Genomic DNA, 25,482 nt, shown 5'->3' with positions numbered 1-25,482 from the left:
GGGAGGCATAAGTGGTGGGAAAGAAGGAGGCAAGGAACATTTGGATTTAAGTGGTCTCGTGTGGATTGTTTTTGAGAAATCGTCTAACTTCATACATCTATTGATTCTCTTTTGCAGGCCTGTGTGCAGCTCAAAGACACGTCCAGGTACAGGAAGGTCCATTGATCAGAGCAGAAGGATACCACATAACCATTTGGTGTAATGTATCTGGATATGTGGGTTCCACACAGCAGAACTTTGAATGGTCCATCTATCTGCCTTCTGCACCTGAAAGGCAAATCCAGATAGTCAGCACAAATGATCCTGGCTACCCCTATGCTGTCTATGCAGAGAGAGTCCATAATAATGAGGTCTACGTTGAGAGAATTGATGGAGACTCAGCACTGTTACACATCACCAATCTACAACTACGAGATACAGGGGAATATGAATGCCACACTCCTAACACAGAATCAACCTACTGGGGATCCTACAATGCTAAGGGGAACCTGACAGGTAAGTGATCCCTAGCTTTGCACTGTTTGTCTTTGTTACAGAGGCGTGTAACAGGTAATAACAAGGCAACATTAAATGTGCTGCATTCCCTTTGAAGAAGCAACAGGTATTTTTGTAACAGTGTCAGGGTATAATTATTTCACAGATGTTGCAGTAACATAAAGCTGTATAGGTTTTTTATATTGAAAATGGTTCAAAATTGTGCTTGGTTAAATTAACTTTCAAGTCTGTTCAACCAACTTTTCCACACAGAGAATGGTTCATGCACGGAACAAGCTGCCAGAACAGGTGGTGGAGGGGGGTACAATTATGACATTAAAAAGGCATCTAGATGGGTACATGAATAGGAAGAATTTAAAGGGATATGGTCCAAATGCTGGCAAGTGGGATTAGATCATTTTAGGATATCTGGTCGGTACAGACGAGTTGGACCAAAGGATCTGTTTCCGTGCTGTATAACTCTATGACTCTGGAACCTAATAGAAATATTCACTGTAGACTATGGATTTTCTAGTATTGCATTTGCAGAGCTTTACCTTATTATTAAAGTAGTTTTCTCATTTATTTACTCCTATATTCAATCTTCACTAAAATACAGACTGTAGACAAGGTCTCTTTAAAATTGAGCCCAGGTGTGATACATTATTCAAAATAAGTGGTTACAGTAATATTTTGTGTGTCAAGATTCTTAATAATGTGCTTCATCTGGGACCATTTTTATAGGAGAAGGTGTCTGTAATCTGGGAAACATGTCGGAATGTAAATAAGATACCGCTGCTTGCAGTAAAGAAAATGAAATATTTGAAAAGATTCCTTCCAGTATCACACAGATACTCACTTAAAAATCTGCATTTGTGCACGATTAGCAAAGAATTTCATTTGATCTGAATAATGTTAAACTCATTCACCCCAGAAGTAATATCTATCTGCATTCTACACCATTGGTTTCTTCCACGTTGAGTGCTCGATCCCTCACATATTTGGATAATTCTCTTCTGTTTGTCCTTCAAGGTCTTAAAATTCCATTGGGGAGGGAAACCTGGTCTTAGAAACATGAAAAGCCTTAAAGCACAATAGGAGGCCATTTGGCCCGTTGTGTCTGACCTGGATCAGGCTTGCCTAAAATACCATCTTGATAGCGAAGTAGCCATAAGTGCTTTTGCAATTTCACTTGGTATAGTTAAACCAGAAGGACAACCAAATCTAGTGTGAGTTTGTGGCTTGAGATTACAGCAAAGCTTCATGATTAAGCAAGAGATACAGGAGTCCCAGGACTAGACACATTTGCAGGATTACTGCAAACAGACTTAATCTCAGCATTAGTACTCCATCTCTTCCATATACATACACTAAAAAAAGGTTACTAATTCTGTATGGTAGATGCAGAGCAAGTCTTTTTCCATTGACATCTGAATTCCTTATTTTGGATTGTTGCACTAGCATAGTACACTGGCTTTTAAAGAATCTTAGTGTTTGTTTCAAGTGAGTGGTTTAGGTTGCTGACTGTTACTGGAGTCAAAAAGATGTTTGCCATGATTTAAGAAATGATGGATCTGTAAAGATAAACTGCTCATCCAAACCTTCCCATCCATGCAGTTGCAATGCGTTGTACATCACAATGTATATATTGTTCATTTCATTCAAGAGCCTTGCCATCTTCTGGGAGAGGCACAGAACCAGATTTTAAAAATAAATAGTTCATCTTAAAAGTGTAGAAATATCTTTTTCAATTGCCTTAAATGTGAATGGACATTGCCCCCTCTCCCCAATCTTTTAGATGATCAAAACTAGTCTAGGAGATGACATCTTGTCATATCCCATCAACCAAAAACTGACAAAGCTCTCACTTTGGGAAACCAAAACTAATATCTTAACATAGGCCTCATATGAGGATGATAGTACACTGTCCTATAAGTATGTTTTAACATTGTGTTCACTCAATAGCACTTAATTCAAGTCTTTTGTCAAGAAGCCAAAGCAATTTATGCACTGGAATGCCCAAATTCTTTCTCCGCGAGCTTCAGTATTTCTCCTGAATATATTCAGTACTCACACATTAATACTTATCCAGCATTGCCCGTGGGAATAACATTGCATTTTGTAATTTAAACATCATTTGCCAGTTAAGAGCCCAATTCGCCACTCATCTAGATCCATTTGAAAGGATTATTTACAGCCTTAACTATTGCATAAATCTTACTATCATCTCCAAACTTGAAGATCATTCCCCCAAGCTTATATCTAGCCTAGCCTACTGAGTTAAAATGATAATTAGCAATGGTCCTAATGAAACATTGTAATGATCGCTCTCTAAATAGATCCAAAATTATCTAACCTCTTCCTGTAGTAGGCGTTCACCCGGTTCTCAATCCACCACAGTACGTCACCAGTGATAGCTGACAGCTCAACATTTTAGTCAAGCCTCTAATTCTGTACCCTGCTGCAAGCTTTTTGGAAAAATATTTGGGTGCAACTGATTAAGTTGCAATGTTCACAACTAACATTTCCTTTTCGTTATCTGATTCCTTACCTACTCTTGTATCCTATCGTAAATGTTTAAAGATTTTGTTTAATTTGTATTTTTCATATAGGACTTTGTCAAAGACTTCGGGACAGTTGAAGTACGCTATAACGTAGGAACTCGAATTGCCTTGGTTTATTTATATTATCTTAATACGTCAAAACATTTGTTGAGCAGAATGTTCACCTCCTAAATCCATGCATGTTGTCACTTAGTAAACTACAGGTCCTCATCACTACCAGTTATTTTAGTATAATTTCCATAATGGTTTCTGATCTAAAATTGACATAATTCATTCATTACCAGTGGGGTGGGTGACATTGAAGTTTTTGATTAGTCATGATCATATCGAGTGGCAGGGCAGGTTCTGCCAGGTGAATGGCTTGCTCCAGTCTCTGTGTTCCCATAAGGAGCCCTGTCTCTAACCCTATCGCAGGTGGATTGAAATCTGACTGAAAACCTACAGCCAAAAGAGGTTAGAGAGTTTTGGATCTGCTTCAAGACTGATCACTGCAATGTTATGTTTAGACTATTGCTGATTATTATTTTAACTCAGAGTGTATATGACTGCTTGTTTGTGGGAGGTACCTCACTACAATGCACAGGTGCTGTTCAGAGACTATTTGTGTTGTGTTGTTTCTGCTAAACGTGTGTGCTGCAACAGAACCATTTCTGACTGTAAATGCACTAAAAGTCACATTTGTACTGTATTTCGTTTGATGCCAGAGGCATTCCCAACTTTGCATGCCATGCTATGATTTAAATGAGGCAACTAGAATGCTTCAAACAAGGAAGAGATTCCCATTCCGCCCCAAAACAATTACCCACATTTGCTGACACCAAGCATTGACAGCCAACACACACACTGTCTCTCTCTCTCTCTCGCTCAAACACAAACACACACACACACGCACGCGCGCACTCTCTCGCTCTCCCCTCCACCTCACACACACACACACTCACTCTCTGTCTACCTCCCTCACACACACACTGTCTCTCTCCCTCACACGTACACACATGTAAATCTATAGGGTGAATTTGTATTTGCGGATACATTATATTTTGTTCAAAAAACACACAATTTATAGACAGTCAGTCTATATGGCTTTTCATAAATTCCTACTTTCAAAATAATACCAGTCTGACTCCAAACAAAATACAAACAGATTCTAAACAAGGCCTCACACCTAACATGCATTGTCTGGCCTAAAATGTCACCTCTTCTTCACACTGATAAAACCATTAGTTCTCTCGGGGCAGTGACTTGAAAGGAATTCAGGGATTTACATTTACATATTAATCAATTAAAACCTTCTAACTCATTAAAGATTTAATAGCGTCATAGGTTTGTTTAATACATCCTCATCAGTGCTGTGATCCTTTGATCTTTTACTTATAAATTCTGTGTCTGATACCACTTCTCTCACCAACACATGAAGAAGGAGCAAGGCTGTGAAAGCTTGGTCTTCAAATAAACCTGTTGGACTATAACTTGGTGTTGTGTGATTTCTGAACATGAACAGTGCCTCAGGCTGTTACCATCTCTTGGTTCCACGCAGACTCTCACAGATGCTGTTAATGTGCTTTTGTTTGAAATTGCTTGCATGGGGAAGGTGTATCACCAAAATGTTAGTCGTGGGCCTGGAGGTTATGTTTTGGTGTTTTCCGTACAGTTCACCCAACATCAGTAAGATGAGTGCAGGAGATGAAATCAAACTACAAGATTGTAGATATATAACTGCAAATTCTATCCAGTAATAATCAAATCTAGTTTTTTTTAAAAAGAATGCTAGAACTGGCCCTGTCCCCAAACTGAATTAATCACAATTGGAAGCTACTGCTAATATGTCCATTTGCTGGTTTTTGAAGATGCTCTTTAAGTGAAGTTGGTTGTTTTGGGTACAAGGATAATATATTTTGCCATTAGTTCTGTATAGTGTTTTAAAATTATTTTCTGTTATTTAAAAGGCAGTTAGCTGCAGGTGGTAGACAAGGCATGTTGACAACAATGTTTGTCTTTTAATTTAACAGTAATTGTCTACCTGTGTGTCTAAATACATCAAAGGACATTTTTCGAAGCAATTTGTTTTCTTCTAATGAAATGTTCCAGTCACTGCTTGATAGCAGTTTCATAGCAAAAAATACATATGACATGCAAATAGGTTGAAAACAAAATAGAGGGAAGCAAAAATACTTCTCCAAACTGCCGCAATTTTGTGTGTGAGAGATAGTAGGAACTGCAGATGCTGGAAAATCTGAGATAACAAGGTGTAGAGCTGGATGAACACAGCAGGCCAAGCAGCATCACAGGAGCAGGAAGGCTGACGTTTCGGGCCTAGACCCTTCATCAGAAATGGGGGAGGGGAAGGGGGTTCTGAAATAAATAGGGAGAGAGGGGGAGGCTCCATCCCCGCCTCTTTGACCTGTCTGTTTCCTCTCCACCTGTCTTCTCCTCTATCCATCTTCTATCCGCCTCCCCCTCTCTCCCTATTTATTTCAGAACCCCCTTCCCCTCCCCCATTTCTGATGAAGGGTCTAGGCCCGAAACGTCAGCCTTCCTGCTCCTGTGATGCCTGCTGTGTTCATTCAGCTCTACACCTTGTTATCTCGCAATTTTGTGTGTGCTTTTTTTTCATACCTGCAGTGCTCTGAAATGTACTCCATTGTATAATTGAGATGTTCTCCAAAACATTAGCGAGGTGAACATTTCGTAGAACCACTTCAGTGATATAAATGGAGAGCTGACGTGGTTGCCTTTTATAAATGAGGTCCATAAAGTGAGAGACTATCCATTTCCTGTAAATTGCACTCAGTCAGAGACAGCTGTTTACTTTAACTGTCTCTGCAATTGCATGCAGTGTAGTAATGAGCTTATGCTGATTAAATCGGTATCTTGGCTGTCAATAGAAGCTTTCTTATTGCAAATAAAGTTCATATTTGCCGCTACATCTTGCAAAACAAAAATTAAAATAAAACTTTATAAAGTAGTCATGGAAAATTATAACTAATTTAGTAATATGTCAGTGAAACCGTCAAAAACTGCCCAAGGCTGGCAATATCCCACACAAGATAACAAGCACTAAATACTAGTTGGAGAGCGTGCTTTTTTTGTGCATGTGTAATCACTCTCAGGTACCTGTGGCAGAAATAGCGGCACAGTGGCTTACTGGTTAGTACTGCTGCCTCACAGCTCCAGGGGCCTGAGTTCGATTTTAGACTTTGGTGACTGTCTGTGTGGAGTTTGCATGTACTCCCTGTGTCTGTGTGGGTTTCCTGTGGCTGCTCTGGTTTCCTCCCACTGTCCAAAGATGTGCAGGTTAAGTGGATTGGCTATGGTAAATTACCCTGTAGTGTGCAGGCGAGGTGGATTAGCCATGAGAAATGCAGGGTTAGAGGGATGGGGTGGGAGGGGGGTGGGAGTTATGGTTGGGATGCTGTTTGGAGGGTTGGTGTGGACTCGATGGTTTTTCTAATACAATTGCCCTTCCTTTCTCAATGTTCTCTTCTCCTGTCCAGCGCGTAACAGTTCAGGCCACTAATCCAATGGTAACATTAAACCTGTTACCTTAGTCAAATGGCTGCACTAAATGACATAGTGTATCAATGGGTTATTCAACTGCAATTGGCAGCACAACTAAGACCAGTCTTGTCTTTGGATAATTCCACTTAGAAGCACTTCCCACACTCTAGACTTTGATGGGAAACTGGGAGGAAAATCCCCTTTATTTTGGAAAAAAGGTTCCTGTCCTCGACACAGGGTGGATGAAGCCTCTCTTCAATATCTGAACAGGTTATGAATAAATAACAATTCACAGCTAAGTTAGAAGCCAAAATCAAAGATCCCTTTATGGTTCAGTAGATTTTTACCACATAACTGAGTCATAAATCTGGGTTTGATCCTCTGCCTATGCTGAGCAGAGCTGCAGCTAACTGAATCTGATGGAGCAGCAGCTAGAGTGATATAATGAGCCTCTGTGACCCTGAGCTATAGACGGGAAGCCTGATACCTGGTGGTCATTATCTAGTGGCTCCTGTTAGAGGTGTATATGGATCAAAACAAGTGAAGACTTGATCAAGCTTAGCTGTGTCCTTTAAAGTTAACTGCCTGTTGACTTACATTATCAGAGCATCATATCTGAACCACAAATAAATATTTTAATCAACCTATTCAAATGCATTATGACACACCTCTGGACCAGGTAGAACTTGAACCCATGCCTTCTTGCTCAGAGGTAGGGACCCTACTATCACACCATAAAACGCCATATTTAAAGAGACGCCGAAATAGAGTTTCTTGCATATTTTGCCAAAACCCAGAATTGAAGCAGGGACCTTTACAACTTCAGTCTAATGCTCTCCTAACTAAACTATTTCAGCTACACCTGAAGTAGAAGAAAACAGATTTCGTTCCACACAAGGAGGCAAAGACGTCCATGGGGAGATATGTCAACAGAGAATGAAAACCTGAAGCTTTCTTGTCTTTACAACTCAGTGTAGTATATTTACCGACACAGACATCAAAAGGATGTCTCTGACAGAAATACCGCAAACTTTTCCAATAATCAAAAAGCATTTTCCCATCAATCAGTCTAATGGCCCTTGCCATTCCCTTCCTTGTCAGCAATTTTCTATCTGTTTTTAAAAAAGGCCTATGCCAGTTAGCTTTTGGAAGGTCACTCCTCCACTGCTTGAACAAAAATGTAGTGAATGTGTATTTAAATCAGCATTTCAGTGTTTATATAGTGGCAAACAATTCTGCAAATAAATCTGTGCTTGGTATCACAAATTTCTGAATTTTGCAGTTTGAGGTGATGCAGAGTTGACATTATATCTTGTAGTGAAAGTTGAGCCATATGGGAGTGCAGCAAGGAAATCCGATCCTTATGACTGGAATTGAATCCTGGGCTCAGTTTTAATTCAAACCCATCTGTCCTTAAAGGCTGCAGAAACCTAGATTCTGCAGATAGTATTGTTTTAATACTAGCAATGATCCATTTAGAATAAGTGGGTAATCAGTTCTGATGAAGGAAACACTCTGAAAACATGAACTTGCCGCTTTATAGCTACACCACTGTTATTTTCTAGTTTTTTCTGCTTTTATTTTCTTTTTATCTAAATTGATTCCAATTGTGAACAGTCTCAACCTTGGCCCCATTTTAAAGCTAAAACCTGGGCATCTTTTTGTTTTTCCTTGTCTTCCTGTTGATTTATATTTTTAAAAAAATGAGCCTGCTTATGTGAGGGAATAGAATGAATATATGCAGTTGAGGAAGTCTAATCTGTAAAGCACCCTAGATATAAGGATGCAATAACAGGAATAGACAATTCAACTCTTTGAGCATGTTGAATCAGTCTGTTAAATATTGTGTGGTCTGTACCTCAAAGCTTTGGATCTGCCTTTGATCTATCAGGGTGGGATTTTCCAATTAATGGGTGGCAGGAGGTTGCTTTGTTTGGAAAACAGTTTTAATGCCTTCTACGGTTGTTTTCCTCATTGATCTTTTCAATATGTATTTTAGCATTTGTCCCTAGGATGTACAAGATGTTTTGATCACATTTTGAAGTGTGATTTGGTTATCATTGATGGAGGTGGCATATGGGCTACAAAGTCAAAATACTGAAATAAGTCAAATATTGTCTCTCCATGGTTGCAAATTCCAAACCTGCCTCTGAGAGCTCATTCAGGGGGTGACTGCAGCAATGTTGAAATCCAGAACCTTTATCCATGGATGCTAATTGACTTTGACATGATAGAACTGTATGAGCAGAAAAGCTAGTTATCTTTAGATGACAAGACTAATTTGTGCACTAAAACATTTCTTTGTGTTAGATCAGCATGCAGCAATGTAGAGAGGAGATGTTTGAAAAACATTCAGTCCATTCAGTTACATCTTTCTGTACCACATCCAATTAGTTGTTTCTCATTGATGACCCTGGGCATAAGGCTTTGAAATGAACATGGAGGTGGAAAGGAAGCACAGAAACCCAGTAAAAATCAAAGAATGGGCAAGGCAGAGAGCATGAAGTCTTTCACAGCAGGGCTATATATATTGTAGATGCACAAACTCTTCTCTGATACCTGACCCTGGTTATGATCGCAGTGAAGTGTGTGTGGTATCCTCTTGGTATAATGGCAAGCAAGTGGGAATGAAGGTTTTGGGCATGATGAAGGTGTTAGGGCAGTACCATTATGGACATGATTGCAGGGTTTGGGGTGGAGGAAGCACTTGTTTGCTGTGGGCACAATCACATAGAAGGAGTATGAAGGGTTCACTTATAATGGTTTGGATGAAGAGAAAGACTGCTTGGCATGACCAAGGAGGAAGAGGAAGCCTCTGGGTACATTTGGGATTGGTGCTTTTGAGTGGGATCCAAGGGTATTAACCGTTAAATAACCAGCTAATGTTTGTTGTCTAAACTCTCACCCATAAAAAGCCACATGAGCAAGGTATGCTATTTAAGTGGATCCTTTATCCTCACATGAGGTTCATGGGGAGGGAGTGCAGGTAGATAAAGGAGAGGAGAAAGACAGCAGGAATTGGCTTTTTTTTACTCACATCACCTTTGCAGATACCCAGAAGATTTTTCACCCAGCACATTTTAGAGAAATGTGAAACTGCAGTTTATCACTACGTGACTAAATTGATTTGTAAGCACATTGAAATTTGTAACCCAGCTGGAACATATACAACATAATACAGCCTCTGTGGACACATTACAACTATTTTGAAATCTAGCTTCTCTAAACCCATTAAAGCTGTTTTCAGGTTTGATCTAGAGTTAGACAATCAGCCCAGTGTTGTTTCACAGGATGATTCAAAACCTTTTAAATAAATAGGTCAAGGAATCAGTGCCATTTTTACTAAGTATAGAGATTAACTATACAACAAGAGAATTTGTTTAATATTACCAACTTAGTAAGTAGTATTTCTCTTGTGATTTGTACTGAAGCTGATAAGGTCAGAAACATTCTGCCAATTAAATGCGAATTCTAATCTCACTGTAATGGAGAAACTGTTGAAATAAGTAAGTATCCAGAGTTAATTAGATATTATCACTAACATTATCAAAATGAAAATAAGATGAAGGCTAATTGAAGAGGTATGTGTCCTGTGTAGCTTCATTTTAAAAATCTCCAATTCAGTCCCTGCCACAGTAATTGAAATTGCCCTCATCGATGATACAAATTATATCCTTGGTGACTGTGAACATAATAAACTTCATTCTAATCCTCCCCAACCTTCTGCATTCCTTGACATAGCTGGCCAAATCGTCCACTGTTGATTCCACATTTTGGTACGAAGCAATCTGTGCCATGTTCATCAAGACCCAGACAATATTCAGATTTAGCCTGATAAGTGACAAGTAACATTTACACCATAGAAGTGCAAGGCAATGATTACTTGCAACAGGAAAAGCCTAACTAGCTGCTTTTGGCATTCACTAGCACTGGTTTGTGAGTCTCCCTTTGATGTTTAGCAGTGGCATCATCACAGAATTCTTTCCATCAACATTCTTGACGATTGATCAGATACTTAAGCAGCCCATCCACCTAACACTGACTGGATGAACAGGACAAAGGCTAGGGTTTCAAAAGTAACTAATTCGTCACCTGACTCCCTAGAGATTTTACAACACTGACAAGACACAAATCAGGAGTGTGATAGTTTATGCTAAATGTACCTGGGTGCAAACAGCTCTAAGAACATTTAGGAAGCTTGACAACGTCTAGGACAAAGCAGCCACTTGATCAACACATCATCCACCACCTTAAACATTCATTTCCTTCAACACTGATGCTCAGTGACAGCATTTTGTAGGTGGTACTTGAATAACGTAGCCAGGCTTCTTTGGTAGCACCTCCCGAACCCACAACTTCTACCACCAAGAAGAGTCAGGTGATGAAGGATGCATGATAAATCCTTGCTTTTCCAGGGACACTCCCATCCCTTGCGTGAATTAAAAAACCTCTCCCTTATCATTTCAGTTTGTAGAACTGCGCTCAATTTGTTCCATTCTATCCAGTCATAGCCACGGCATCATGTCAAATACCTTCTTTTCCTCTTCTTGTACCATTACCTCTGAAAACCCCTAAGGATCAATTCTTGGCACCCTCCTTTTTTTCTGTCGCTTGTGACATCATTTGAAAAGATGACAACAGATTCCATGCATCTGACCATCTCTATCTCTATAAAATTCTCTAGTACGACAGTCTTTGGGATCTCTGCACTTTCTTTGCTATAGTTTCTTGTTCATTCCTTTTTATAATGATGGCCATTACTTCAGCTGCATTGGTCGTAATCTCTGGAATTCCCTGTCTAAACCTGTCAGCCTCCCTACCTTCTGCTTTCACTTTAAGACATTGCTGAATGCAAAGAGATGGGAGAATTTCTGACTTGGAAGCCAACTATTTTTGGTTTGGAGTGACTGGTGGGTTGGAGGGACAGGATAGGTGGTTGGGGGTGGTGATTTGAGAAGTCCTGAAGAAACTGTCAGTTGCTGAGACAGGTTGGGCAGAAAGCCTGCTTCAGGACTCCAATACTATGTTCAAAAATTAAAAATAAAAAAAATTAAATTCCTGTAATCCTCACCCCTCACAATCCTCTACATCCCCTACTCCCATACTCTAATCATGCCATCTAAAAACTTTTACCTGTACCTATGACCTCTCATACCTCTGTGCTACATTAATACTTAGTACTCATGCCAAGCCATAGTTACATCATTTCTCCCCCATTACCTAGCATGCCAACTCATCTAGAATTCCCTAGTACCCAAGCTGCAGAAACCAAAATAAAATTATATTATTTGTCATTTGGTAATACGGAACTTGGGTATTACTGAAGAAAGACATGTTTTGTGGAAGCTTCTCATCTTGCACTTATCAGGACATTTCACGTGGATGACAATTCAAGGTTGAAACCAACATATATATTACACAAGAAGAAAGTGATAATTGATTGTCAGGTGGACTGCGGTTGGTAGAATTGTTGACATTGAGAATGCACCCATTAGTGCTGATGGATAGTTAAATGTAATTTAAATGTAAATAAAGGCTGGCAGTTCATTCTCATGATATGGAACTTCTGCCCAAGCAACTGATTGACCATGGCCAAGCTATTGGACTGAAATTGATCATTGCCCTTGGCTGACTGTGGCAATGCCCCCAAATCTGACAACAGTCTTTCTTGACTTACTGAAGTATCCTTCCCTTAAACTATAGGATTTGATTGAAGGACATTGAGTGTTTGCCACATAAGCTGCTGGCAAATGCTAAAGGATGATATGGAAGCAGCTCTGTACCATATGGCAACATGTCCAACCCTTGATTGTCACTAAACCATGACAAGCTGCCTGGCTTTATGCCTGTGCTAAAATACAAGGCAAGACACAAGTAACTTGAGCCTCTTCTAAATGAGGCAGGAAAGCATAAAAAGGCAAAGCAAGGCACAGCATCCAATCAGGCACAAAATGACTGAGTGCTCAGAAAGCAAGCAAAGATTCCCGAAATTACCCTGTTCTGATACATGGGATTGATGCCCTGGCAAATCCACCTGGCAGCAACATTACAATGGAAGGTGCTGGCGTGCTTCAAAGTATGTTTGCTGCCCATGGAGAAAGCAAAGACCTGGAGGTGCCAGGTTTCCTCTCTGGCTCTCATTTCTGGGATTGTTCCCGTCTAGTTGCACTCAGCCACATTAACGAATAGCAAACACTATGATGTGAGAGTAGTTAATAATGAGATGTAAATGCATGTAATGAGCCTCCCCCTATTTATTAACAAGATTCTCATCTCATCACTCAAACCTTGTGCGCAGAATTCGACTTTGATTTTATCTAGGTCAGGAATCGCATTCTGCAGTCACTCATATTATCCCAACTTACTCTCCATTGTCCATGGTCATTGAGGGTCTGGGAAAATCCAGATCATGGATACAACGTTGATAGAATAATAGCTAATGAAAGATCTTCAGGCTGAAGGATGGTCCCAGAATCACAGGTGCCGGTCTCCAGTCATTTCAATTTACTTCACAATATCAAGAAATAGCTAAAGACACCACACACTGCAAAGACTATGGGTCCTGACAATGTTATGATATCATCAAATATTACTACTGGACAAGTCAGATCCCAGACAGAAACATGACATGATAATCACATTTTTTTTGTTTTGCTTGTAACAAAGTGGTCTCTCACTGATGATAAGCATACAAAAGGTTTTGCTTTAACAATAAACCGGATGTCGATTACAAAAGGACTGTAGATAAACAAGAGTAATCTGAGCCTATATACTTATAAGTTCCCAGGATTAACACGACTCAAAGTTAAAAGTGAAATTAAAAGTTTTGCTGTCTGAGCCAAGAGCGCCAACCCCAAACTGAAAAGCAGATTCCAGAACTGTCCAAAATTCTGTCTGAGGTCCTAGATTTACCATGCAGAGTTGCAAACTATCTAAAATAAACAGAAGTCGATTGGCACATAAAAGTACATTTACTTTACAGCCAGGCTTCAAAAACTGGTTTTAAAATAAATCTCCATGACTACAGAAATATTTACAAGTTAATTAGTAACTTCAGGAAAACCCACTAGCTACTAGCTCAATTCCAAAGTACCAAGCTGCAGCAACTAACGTTAAACATCATGCATATAACTCCCACAGTTTACAATGCCAATGGTACCAAAGGTTTATGCTGTACCTCAGCTGTGACTCAAACTAAGCTGTTGCAGTACCACTACAACACTGGCATCTACATAGGAATGTAAATATGTCCTGTCTGCAAAAAGCAGCACAAATCCGTTCTGGCTAATTATAGACCCATCGGTCTGCGCTCGAATATCAGGAATGTAACAGAAAGGGTCACTAAAAGCATTATCAAACAGCACTTGCTGAAAAATAACCTGCTCAGGTTGGATTCCAGCAGGGCGACTAATCCCTTGACCTCATCATCACTTTTGTTCAGATCTGGACAAAAGCTAAATTCAGGAGGTGAGTTGGGAATGACTGCTGTTTATTATCAACATTAGACTGACGATGGTATCATTAAGCTCCAATAAAACTGAAGTCAATGGGAATCCGGTAAAGCTCTGCATTTGTTGGAGTCGTACCCAGCACAAAGAAAGATGCTTATGGCTGTTCAAAGTTCCAGGACATCACTGCAAGAGCTTTTCAGGATTGTATCGTGGGCCCAACAACCGTTTTCAGCTACTTGATTAATCCTCTCCATCTTAGTTCAGCAGTGCGCATGTTCACAGATTGCTTTGTGTTCAACATTTGTTGCTTGTTCCTAATTGCCCAGAGCACAGTTAAGAGATAACAATATTCCTGTGTAACTGGAGTCACATGTAGACCAGACTAGGTATCAATGGCAGATTTCCTTCCCTAAAGGGGACAGTGAACCAGTTAGATTGTTACAACAATCAACAGTGCTTTCACAGTCAACAATTAGGCTAGATTTTAATTCCAGATTTTTATTGAATTCATATTTCAACTTGTACTGAGTGGAATTTGAAACCATGTCCACAAAATATTAGCCTGGGGTTGTCTGTTACTGTTCCAGTGACATTACCACTTTGCCACCAGCTCCATAATGCTAAAGCAGCCTGTGCACAAATGCAGCAAGACCTGGGGCAACATCTGACTTTAGGCTAATAAGTGACAAGGAACTTGCATGCCATGCACATACTAGGTAATGACCATCTACAAAAAATAGAGAATCTAACCATTTTTATTTCATGCTCATCAAGATTACCATTGTTTTATCAACATCCTCACCAGTGACTGAACTGTACTAACCACATAAACACTCTAGTTATGACAACAGGTCAGAGGTTAGGAACTTTGTGGTGACTAATTCATCTCCTGACTCCCCAGTGCTTGTCCACCATCTACAAGGCACAAACCAGGAGTATGATGGCTAGTCTCCACTTGCCTGGATGTGTGCAGGTGCAACAAAATTTGATGTTCAACACAATCCAGGACACAAGATTCCACTTGATTGGAATTCTAGCTACCACCTTCACCATTCACGCCCTCCATCACCAAAGCTCAATAACAGCAGTGTGTACCATCTACAAGATGTAATGCAGCAATTCACCAAGGCTGCATTGAAAGCACCTTCCAGCACCATAATCTCCACCACCTAGAAGGACAAGGGTAGCATATGCATGGGAACACAATCACCTGTAAAATCTCCACCAAGACACACACTATTCTGAATTGGGACAATCATGCCATTCATTCACTGTTGCTGGATCAAAAACCTGGAGCTCTCTTCCTAGGAGCACTATAGGTGTACCTATCTCCCATGGACTATAGTGCTTCAAGAAGGCACCTCCTTCTTCTCAAAGGCAATTTGTGATGAGCAATAAATGATGTAGCCAGCAATGCCCACATCCATGATCAAAGTGAAAAAAAGACTTGGTCTCTGCTGTGCAGGACACTTCAAAACTTACAGCTGATATATGAAGCTTGGAAACATTGTGAACAGTTAGGAAGATAATGCACCCCATTCCATCCACTCAACCCAAGAATTCCACAATACCCTCAAGAATGTAAAAATCAGCAACGATGAGATCGTGGTATCCTTTGTCGTCACAGCATTATTCACGTCAATTGACATTCCATTAGCCAAAGAAACACTGGTCACATTACTAGAGGAAACAGGAACTCAGACCAGCAGCTCCATCAGCAATGACAACATACTCAAACTACTAGACTTATGCCTCACCACACATTTTGTCTTTAATATTCAAGTATACAAACAGATCAATGGCACACCCATGGAGTCACCCCCATCTCAGGACTCATTGCAGAGGTAGTCATGCAAAGACTAGAACACACCACCCTCCCCCACACTCAACCTAAACTGTGGATCTGGTACATGGAGGACACATTTGTCCTCATTAAACGCACCAAACTAGAAGAGACCCACCACCTCAACAACAACATATTCGCTAGGATTAAATTCACAAGAGCAGATGAAAACAACAATCAGCTTCCATTTCTGGAGATCAGAGTTGAATGTATGACCAACGGGGAGTTCCAAACCTCGGTATACAGGAAAGCAACCCACACTGACCAAATCCTCAACTTCCACAGCAACCACCCCAACGTCCACAAACAAAGCTGTATAAGGACACTATTTAACTGGGCCACTACTCACTGCAACACACCAGAACTACGCAGGAAAGTGAAAGAGCACCTATACAAAATCTTCACTATGAACGGCTATCCCTGCAACTTATCCGCAAGTGCCTACTAAATAGACAACACCAAGAGGACACAGTACGCCCTAACACACTGGCCACGCTGCCCTTTATCAAGAACATATAAGAACTGACAACAAGACTTCGACGATAACTAGGATTCATGGTAGCACACAAGCCCACAGCCACTCTATGAAAAATACTCACAAGGATTAAAGACCCTATTCTCACAACATGCAGAACCAACGTAGTTTACAAAATATCATGCAACAACTGCCATCGGACAGACAGGAAGGAAACTAGCCATCGGGATACATGAACATCAGCTTGCAGCAAAACTACACAACGAACTTTCCTTAATATCAGTACACTCGGACAATGAAGGCCATCAGTTTAATTGGGACAACATAACCATAGTAGCCCAAGCCAAACGTAGACATGCACGGGAATTCCTAGAGGCATGGTTCTCAACCCATAATACAATCAACAAACATATAGAATTGGACCCCATATACAAACCTGTACAGAACAAAACCAGAAATGACACTACTCATCATAACGGACTGGTCAGGAGTAGAACAATATCGCTTCATCGGAGGCTTCACTGATGATGTTACCTAGCATGCCGACAAAACATCTGAACGAAAACAAGCCAGCTTGGTGAGGAAGTCAACAATCTCACCCACAACCCAAGCTACAAATCTTCGCTAAAACCATAGATAGTGCAGAAATTCAAAGGTTACAGACAAGAGGTGTTGGACTGAGTGGATGAGTAGTGAATAAAATTTAAACAGGGAAGAGTTAAATGATTAATTTTAGCAGAAACGGAAAGAAGACCCAATGTAAACTGAAGGATGCATTTCTAAAAATGGATTCAGCAACCTTGATGTTCAAGTGCATAAGTTGTCGAAGATGAAAGGAAAGGTTGAGAGAGTGGTTAATAAAGCATACAGCATCCTAAGCTTTGTTGTTAGAGACATAGGGTAAAAAAGCAAGGAGGTTATGGGAAACCTGTATGGAATACTATTTTAGCCTCAACTGGAGTATTGTACTTTTGATAATTATTTTATATTCACTCATGGGGCGTGGAATCGCTGGCTGGCCAAAATTTATTGCCTGACCCTAGTTACCTTTGAGAAGATAGTGGTGAATGGCCTTCGTGACTCACAATGCAATTAGGGAAGGAATTCCAGGATTTTGACCCAGAAGCACTTAAGGAATAGTGATTTATTTCCACGTCAGGATGGTGAGAAACTTGGAGGGAATTTGAAGGTGGTGGTATTCCCATGTATCTGTTGCTCTTGTCCTTCTAGATAGAAGTGGTAGTGGCTTTGGAAGGTGCTGTTTAATGATCTTTGGTGAATTTCTGCAGTGAATTTTGTAGACAGGACACATTGCTACTACTGAATATCAATGGTAGAGGGAGTGGATGCTTTTGGATGTGATGTCAGTCAAGTGGGCTGTTTTGTCCTGGATGATGTCAAGCTTCTTGAGTTTTGTTGGAGCTACACTCATCCAGGCAAGAGGGGAGTATTTCATTACTCACCTGACTTGTGCCTTGTTGATGGCTGTTAGGCTTTGGGAGTGTATTGTTAGGCTGAAAGTACCTAATGGATTCTTTAATGTCTGATCAAAATTAGTACAAGAAGATATGTGCACTTTAAAATGAAGTAAATTTATTATCTTAATCTACTTAGTATATATTAGAAACGTACGCAATTTGATGAGTGTATCTATTAGCCCAAACTATATAATATGCGTATATAATAGATATAAACAAGTGAGTCTCACACTGCCTTCTATCCATCAGGGACTTTGGTAATGGTATTCCATGGCACCGGTCTTGAGAACTCCAGTCCAGTGGTCAAAGGTCTGATGAGTTTGTCAAAGTCCCTGGTATTAATTCAATCTGAATCTGAGGTAATACGATGAATCCCCATTTCATCATGACAGCAGAACTTTCTCAAGCTTCAAAACAGGCTGAGAAATAAATCTGGGTGGCCCCATGTAACTGCACAACAGGACAGTTCTCACAGACAATTCAGTGTCATACAGTAACCTCCTAGTCAAAACAGGCTAGTTTTGCATTCGGCCTATTTTTCGCGTACTTTTCTGCTTTCCTACAGTTGTTCATTGCCACGAGCAATTAACCCTTAATGATTAAACCTTTTGTGGTCTGGTTTGAAGATATCATTTTAAAACCCAACATTGCAGGGACTCAGGAGGTGAGTAACTTGCTCCTGCTCCTAGCCTCTGACCTGCTGTTGTAGCCACATATGTATGGTGCGTGCAGTTGAATTTATGGTCAATGGTAACTCCCTAGGATGTTGACAGTGGGGAATTCAGTGATTGTAACACCATTGAGTGTCAAGGGAGGAGATGATTGTCTCTTATTGGAAATGATCATTGCCTAGCATTTGTGTGGCATGAATGTTACTTGCCATTTGTCAGTTCAGTGTCGATATTGTCAAGCTCTTATTGTATTTAAGCATGGACTGCTCCAGTATCTGAAGAGTTGCAAATGGTGCTGAACATTATGCAATCATCAGTGAACATCCCCACTTCTGACCTTATACTGGAGGGAAGGCTGTTGATGAAGCAGTTGAAGATGGTGGAGCCTAGGACACTAACTACCCTGACGAACACCTGCAGAGATGTTCTCGAGCTGAGATAACTGACATCCAAAAACCACAGCCTTCTTCCTATCTTTCAGCTATGACTCCAACCAATGGAGAGTTTTCCACTAATTCCCATTGATTCCAGTTTTGCTATGGCTGCTTGATGTTACACTTGGTTGAATGCTGCCTTGATGTCAAGGGGTGTCACTCTCACCTCACCTCTGGGACTCAGTGCTTTTGAGCATGTTTAAACCAAGGCTGGAATGATGTCAGGAGCTGGTTGGCCCTGGCAGAACCCAAACTGGGCATCAGTGAACAGGTGCAGCTTGATAAAACTGTTGATGACATCTTCCATCACTTTAGTGGTGGAAATAACTGCTTCCAGGCACCATTCTTCAGGAAAGACGCAATGGCATTGGAGAGAATGCATTAAAAAGTCAAAGAAATGATTCTGGTGTGAGAATCTTTAGTTAGTTATAACTGGAGAGATTGTGATTGTTTTTCTTGTTGAAGGGGAGGCTAACAGATTTGATGGACGTGTTCAAAATAATAAGGCTCCTGCACAGGGTAGATCGGGAAAACTTTTTCCATTATGGAAGAATAGATGGAACAGGACTGCACAGATGACATTTATTAACAAGAGAAGCAACAGAAACATGAGGAAAAATGAGTGGTTAATATCTGGATTGCACTGACAGAAGGTGTACTGAATTCAGGCTCAGTTGACAAGGAATTGGATTATTAATTGAAAAGGAAGATGATCCAGAAAAAAGGCTTGGTAGTGGCACTTGGTATGTTAGTTTTTCAGAGATTCAGCACAGACACAATTAGCCAAATTCTATCCTGTTCTGAAACTATTCTGTGATACATTTTGCTCAGAACTAGTACAATTAAGATGAGAGCTATTCTGCATCAGGTAGTGTAACTGTATCTCTCCGAGGATCTAATACAGGTTTTTCAAGTTTCCAGGATGCCTTCTACTCCATTTTACAACCACACATGTTAAAAATATTATCAGTCCTTTTGGAAACACTGACATAATTGCAGGAAAAGATTGTAAGTTCTTAATTTAAAATTTATGTCTTTTTCCAAATTAACACCAGGTTAATTGACCTTTTGGTCATTGATAATGTTTTCCAGGATCAAAATATTATCAAGTATGTGTGCATATCCCTTTTCAAACACCTTGGCTGTCTTACTTGAAATGACTTTGCACAGTTTCGTGTCTCAGCTGCTCTCTACACTTAAAGCAGTTCCAGTGATCAGTTTTGTAATTGACAGTTAATTATTTATCTCTCTTGCTTGTTTAAAGCAAACACACACCCTGGGGCTTAGGAAACAGCATGAACCACAACTCCAGAAAGCCAGCTCCAGGTAGAAGATTCACGATGAAATTAATCCTTAAATTGTGTTTAAAATGTAAGGGCTTGGTAGATTCTCAACCCCTATCTTCAGGCATCATAATTAATACTGCATGGTTACTGAAGTACAGTCTTTTACAGACCGAAAGCAAACAATATTTAATTCATGACTGAATTGGCTTTTTCTCAACTGGAAGATTTTCCAAAGATATTTAAATTTTATTCAAAGTCAGTCCTAATCTGCAGCTCGGGGTCTCAACATTCTTCAATCCATGCATCTTAATGAGAGGAAGCATTGAATCTTCAAGTGCTGAGTCCTTTGAAGTTAGAGTGCCCCAGTTTAGAGAATTCCTCCTGTGAAATCTCAACCATTGAAGATTTCAAGGTGGTACGTTCAAGAAGTTGAAAGAGGGTTTCAAAACCTTTTAAATTTATAACCATGAAAAAGCTGCGATATTAACAGTTCGATAAAGTTAACACGTACACTTAAAAAAACACAAAAACAAAAATAAAATGCTGGATCAGTTATTGTTGGGATAAAAGGAGGCTTTTCTACATTATAGCCTCAAGTAATGTGTGTAAGCTTAAGCATTATAGGAGGTATAATGAGTAGGGTATCTTAATTAGATGGGATATGAAATCTCAATTTCCCAGTGGTAGGTTCAAGTGCAGAGATTGCAACATATTTATGGTGTATTGAGCCTCACAGTGACATGTGGCAAGTTCGTATTTATTATCTACTTGCATCACATAAATACTTATTAGCATGAAACCTAAAGTATATCCCAGCTCAAGGATGACTTCAGCAGCAAATGAAAATCTTGTGACATAAAAACAGAGTGCTGGGGAAACTCTGGTCTGGCAGCATCTGTGGAGAGAGATAAACAAAGCTTGCATTACGAGTCCCATAAGACTGTACTTTAGAAATGAGAATCTTGTGACATTTGGCCCCCATTTGTTCAAAGATAGAGTACACCTGTCATCTTGTGCAGTTATATGTCAGCAGTTTGCTTTGTTTAAGTCTGTGGCAAATTTGAGGGGAGGAGCAGAATAGCAGCTTCCTTCGAGGCTTGGAACCAGCAAGGGTGATCAGTGAAGTCAGGGGCATGTAGGAGCGCAAGAGACATCGAATGGAGGACAGAGAATGAAGACTGTAGTAATGTGAGATCAGCAGTCTTGCGAGTGAACAACAACAGGTTTACTGGACAGAACCATATACAGAGGATAGTAAGAGAGAACATCCCACTTGGATCCCTATAGATTCTGGTAGATTAAAGCAAAATACTGTTGATGCTGGAAATCCAAAGCAAACACAAAAAGATCTGGCAGCATCTGTGGAGAGAGAAACAGAGTTAAAATTTTGAGTCTGATATGACCGCTTCAGTTCTGACAATTACTGTTTTTCTCTTCACAAATGTTGTCTTACCTGCTGAGTTTCTCCAGCATTCTCCATGTCTGTTACATATCCAGCTCTATGTGCTCTGCCAACACTGTGACCCAACTCAGTGTGCATATGCTCAATAATTATACTTAGAGTAAAGGTAAAATTCATTGATGGAGTCGGGAGCATAAAGAGAGTGGGAAGCTCCTGGCATCCTGATTCTAGCAGGGAGAGGAGTGAAGTAAACAATCATTCAAGGTTGAAAAAATTAGAAGCCGAAAGAGCACTATTGGTACTATCCAAATGTGTGTCCAGCTCAGAGAAGGAGTGATATGGAGCTGGGGGTTGGCAGATAGAGACCGTACAGGGCTTTACGTTCAGTACAATATTTCCATTACCTCCACTGAGAGTGGCCTATGAGAAAGTTCTTTGTAATGCATTGAATGAAGGGTTAACTGAGCCTACAAGTTCAGCCATGCGCTTGGAATGGTGTATATAACTCTGGATAGCAACATGAACATTCGATAAACAGTGAACAAAAAAAAACTCTCCAATCATGAAATGTACCTTACATCCCTGTGATTATCAGTATACGTCAGCAATGAGGCATGCAGTACATTTAGCTTTCTGACTATGTGAGTCTCAATAAATAATGATTATGCACATGTTATGAAATTGTGTAGGATAATCGTCAATTGGAAGGCAAAAAGCTAGAATTTGTTTGTAAAAAAATGATAAGGGGGAAAGAGTGCATAGTCCCTTTAAGAGGTGATGTACTTTTCTAAGTTTGGAGATTAAAATGAAAATTTGTCTGTAGCAGCTGAAACATGTATCAACTGTGTGATTGGAAACCATGGTATGTTTTCATGTTTTGGCAATGAGCTGGAATCAGCCAATTAATTCAAACCAAGCACTTAGCGATTGAAAGCCGATTGAATTTAAATTTGATGGTTTTGACAACCTTGGACCAATGCTATTGTAAGAAAATTGATAATTCATCCGAGGTATATAAGAAGAGGGTTTTCAAAAATCAGCATGAGAGTGAACTATCATCTGAGAAATAAGCACCTAGCTCTCATAAGAAATCACTAAGCTTTTTCTTTAACTCATTCATGGGATGAGGGCGTTGCTGGCTCGGCAGCATTTATTGCCCATCCCTAATTGCCTAGAGGGCAGTTAAGAGTCAACCATGTTGCTGTGGGTCTGGAGTCACATGTAGGCCAGACCAAGTAAGGATGAGAGTTTCCTTCCCTAAAGAACATTAGTGAACCAGATGGGTTTTTCCTGACAATCAACAGTGGATTCATGGTTATCATTTGACTCTTAATTCCAGATATTTATTAAATTCAAATTCCACCATCTGCTGTGGCAGGATTCGAACCTGGGTCCCCAGAATATTATCTAGGTCTCTGGATTAACAGTCCAGCAATAATACCACTAGGCCATCACCTTCCCCTGTCTGAGCTCTCTCAGAAAGTACCACCTTTTCTATAAAAAGTACCACGACACTTCTAGCTGAGAGTCTTCACAGAAAAAACATCTCTGACAGCAGGATCCGTGGAAGAAAGGTGTTTATGAATGAGAACAGCAGAAGAAAGATGTTTATGACTGGAGAGACAGAGGAGAAGGCAGAGCTTTCCAGAAGACACATTCTGTGTGAACTTTGTGAGACCAAGTTGTAACTCACTTTCTTTCTTACGACTTGGATTATATAAGTGGGACTTGTGTTTATTGGACTAGCGTACCAGTAGAATTTTGTTCAGTTAGTGAATAGTTAGGAGTTGGATGGAATTGTTCGGTTTGTTGGTAGTTCTGTTAATTTGTTCACTGTTAGGGTTAAATAAATAAATTGTTACTTATTACTTAAAATAAATTTCAGGGTTTTTCTTTCATTTAACCTCTCCTTCTCTGTAACACAGACATGAATAAATTGAATTCAATGTAATGACATATATTTACAGGTGAAATTAAAATTTGATAAACATCAGTGCCACACTCTTAAGTCTAATGTTAATAGCTTTGGAGTTGTACAGGAAGGTTGTATCTACGGTGCAGAGGCTCTTTGTTTGACGGGAGGCTCTTTAATAGACCAGTCGTAGCTGCAACACGAGCAACTGATTGTGGGTTTCAGCACTGAAAAACTTGCTTGCATTTACCAGCACTTTAAATTTTAATTGAAATTGTATGAACAAGTGAGTAAAAGAAAGAGAACAAAAGTGGTGTACACTTCTGGTGAAACCATATGGAGTGACACACAGTTGACAAAGTCCCTCTTCTCCAGCCCATTTCTCCCCACCCACCCTTTTCTTGCCAATACAACCAAAGACAGAGGAATTGCTATTGCCAATATACACTGGAAGTCATTATGGTATAGTTCAACACTATCCTCTTTTTCTGATTTAACCCAAATATACTTGCCCCTACTCAGTGTTCTAGTCTGTGTTTGAAAAAGGACTTTGAACAGTTGTTTTGGAAAACTGGACTGTATTTATCACTAGCCCGTCTGACAGATATACCTTGAGAGAGTTAAATGCTTCTATTAACTTTGTCTGCTTCTCCTAATGGCAGGTGAAATCTTTTTTCTGTCCCTGAATGTCAGAAAAGTTATCTTTGCTTCTAAGTTACTTTCCTAATCATACATCAGGAGAGAACTTTTGGAGTGAGACTGGTCCGGGGGCGTTTGAAGAAATGTATGCAATTATCAAGGCAAATATAAAAAATCTTTTACATGCAGTCTATATAAATGGACTATTCAGGTGAAGGAATATAGAGTTTGACTGTCTCTACTGTCCTCTGCATACACCCAGAGACTTGTATAGTAATCTATACATGCTGTGAAAAGAATTAAAATAAATAGTCATTTGGTAGTACAGGGCTTGAGTGCATTTTGTCAAACCTTTTAATTTGGCATTTGTGATGCAAACTATAGGGTTCATGTGTATATTTTTTAATAATATTTGGCATGAGTTTGGATCTGGATTTTGAGTTAGTAACTGATGGGTTTCTCTGTGTGTCTGAAGTTAATAGTTCACCAGTAATTATTTCTGTCACCTTGGCAGCTTCTTTTAAAAACAGCTTTTGAAGCCTGGCTGTAGAACGAAAGGCATTGTGCACTATTGTTCTTTTGATGGATGACTTGTGGAGTACTTGGAAGTGCTTGGTAAAATAGGGCTAAGTCAGCATATCTTCATCAGGGAAGATCATGTCTGACAAATCTGTTACAACTCTCTGAGGAGGTAATCAGCAAGATAGACAAAGGAGATCCAGTGGGCGTGATCTATTTGGATTTCTAGAAGGTGCTGCACAGGAGGCTGCTAAATAAGGTAAGAGCCCATGATGTTAGGACCAAGGTATTAGCATGAATAAAGGATTAACTGACTGGCAGAAGGCTGAGAGTAGGGTCCTTTCCAGATGGTAGCCAGTGACTATTGGAGTTCTGCAGGGGTCAGTGTTGGGACCATAGCTGCTCATGTTATACATTAACAATTTGGACGAAGGAACTGAGGGCATTGTCGCTAAGTTTGCAGATGACACAAAGATAGGTAGAGGGACAGGTAGTGTTGAGGAAGCATGGAGGATGCAAAAGGACTTGGATAGGCTAGGACAGTGGACAAAGAAATGGCAGATGGAATACAATGTGGGATGACTTTTCAGAACTGAGATGAGGAGGAATTTCATCAACCAGAGATTGGTGAATCTAAGGAACTCATTGCCACAGAAGACTGTCGAGGCCAAGTCATTGAGTGTTTTTTTAAGACAATGACAGATAGATTCTTGATTAGAAAAGTGATCAAAGGTTTCAGCGAAAAGGTAGGAGAATGCGACTGAGAAAAATATCAACCATTAACAAATGGCAGAATAGGGTGGATGGGCCAAATGGCTTACTTCTGCTCCTATATC

At 40.0% G+C, this 25,482-nt stretch overlaps 1 protein-coding gene across 1 annotated transcript in view; it reads left to right on the top strand.

Annotated features, from left to right (window-relative positions):
- LOC109929720 (immunoglobulin superfamily member 3-like) overlaps positions 1–25,482 on the top strand; it is a 189,911-nt gene that overhangs the window by 65,731 nt on the left and 98,698 nt on the right. Inside the window, exon 2 of the mRNA XM_048602957.1 lies at positions 118–495. Coding sequence (XP_048458914.1) covers positions 118–495 — 378 coding nt within the window. The remainder of the gene's footprint in view (positions 1–117; positions 496–25,482) is intronic.

The sequence above is a fragment of the Rhincodon typus genome, chromosome 11 (assembly GCF_021869965.1).
Source record: "Rhincodon typus isolate 14 chromosome 11, sRhiTyp1.1, whole genome shotgun sequence".
Lineage (NCBI taxonomy): Eukaryota > Metazoa > Chordata > Chondrichthyes > Orectolobiformes > Rhincodontidae > Rhincodon > Rhincodon typus.
Note: the sequence above shows the minus strand (reverse complement) of the source record. Positions and strands in the feature narration are given on the sequence as shown.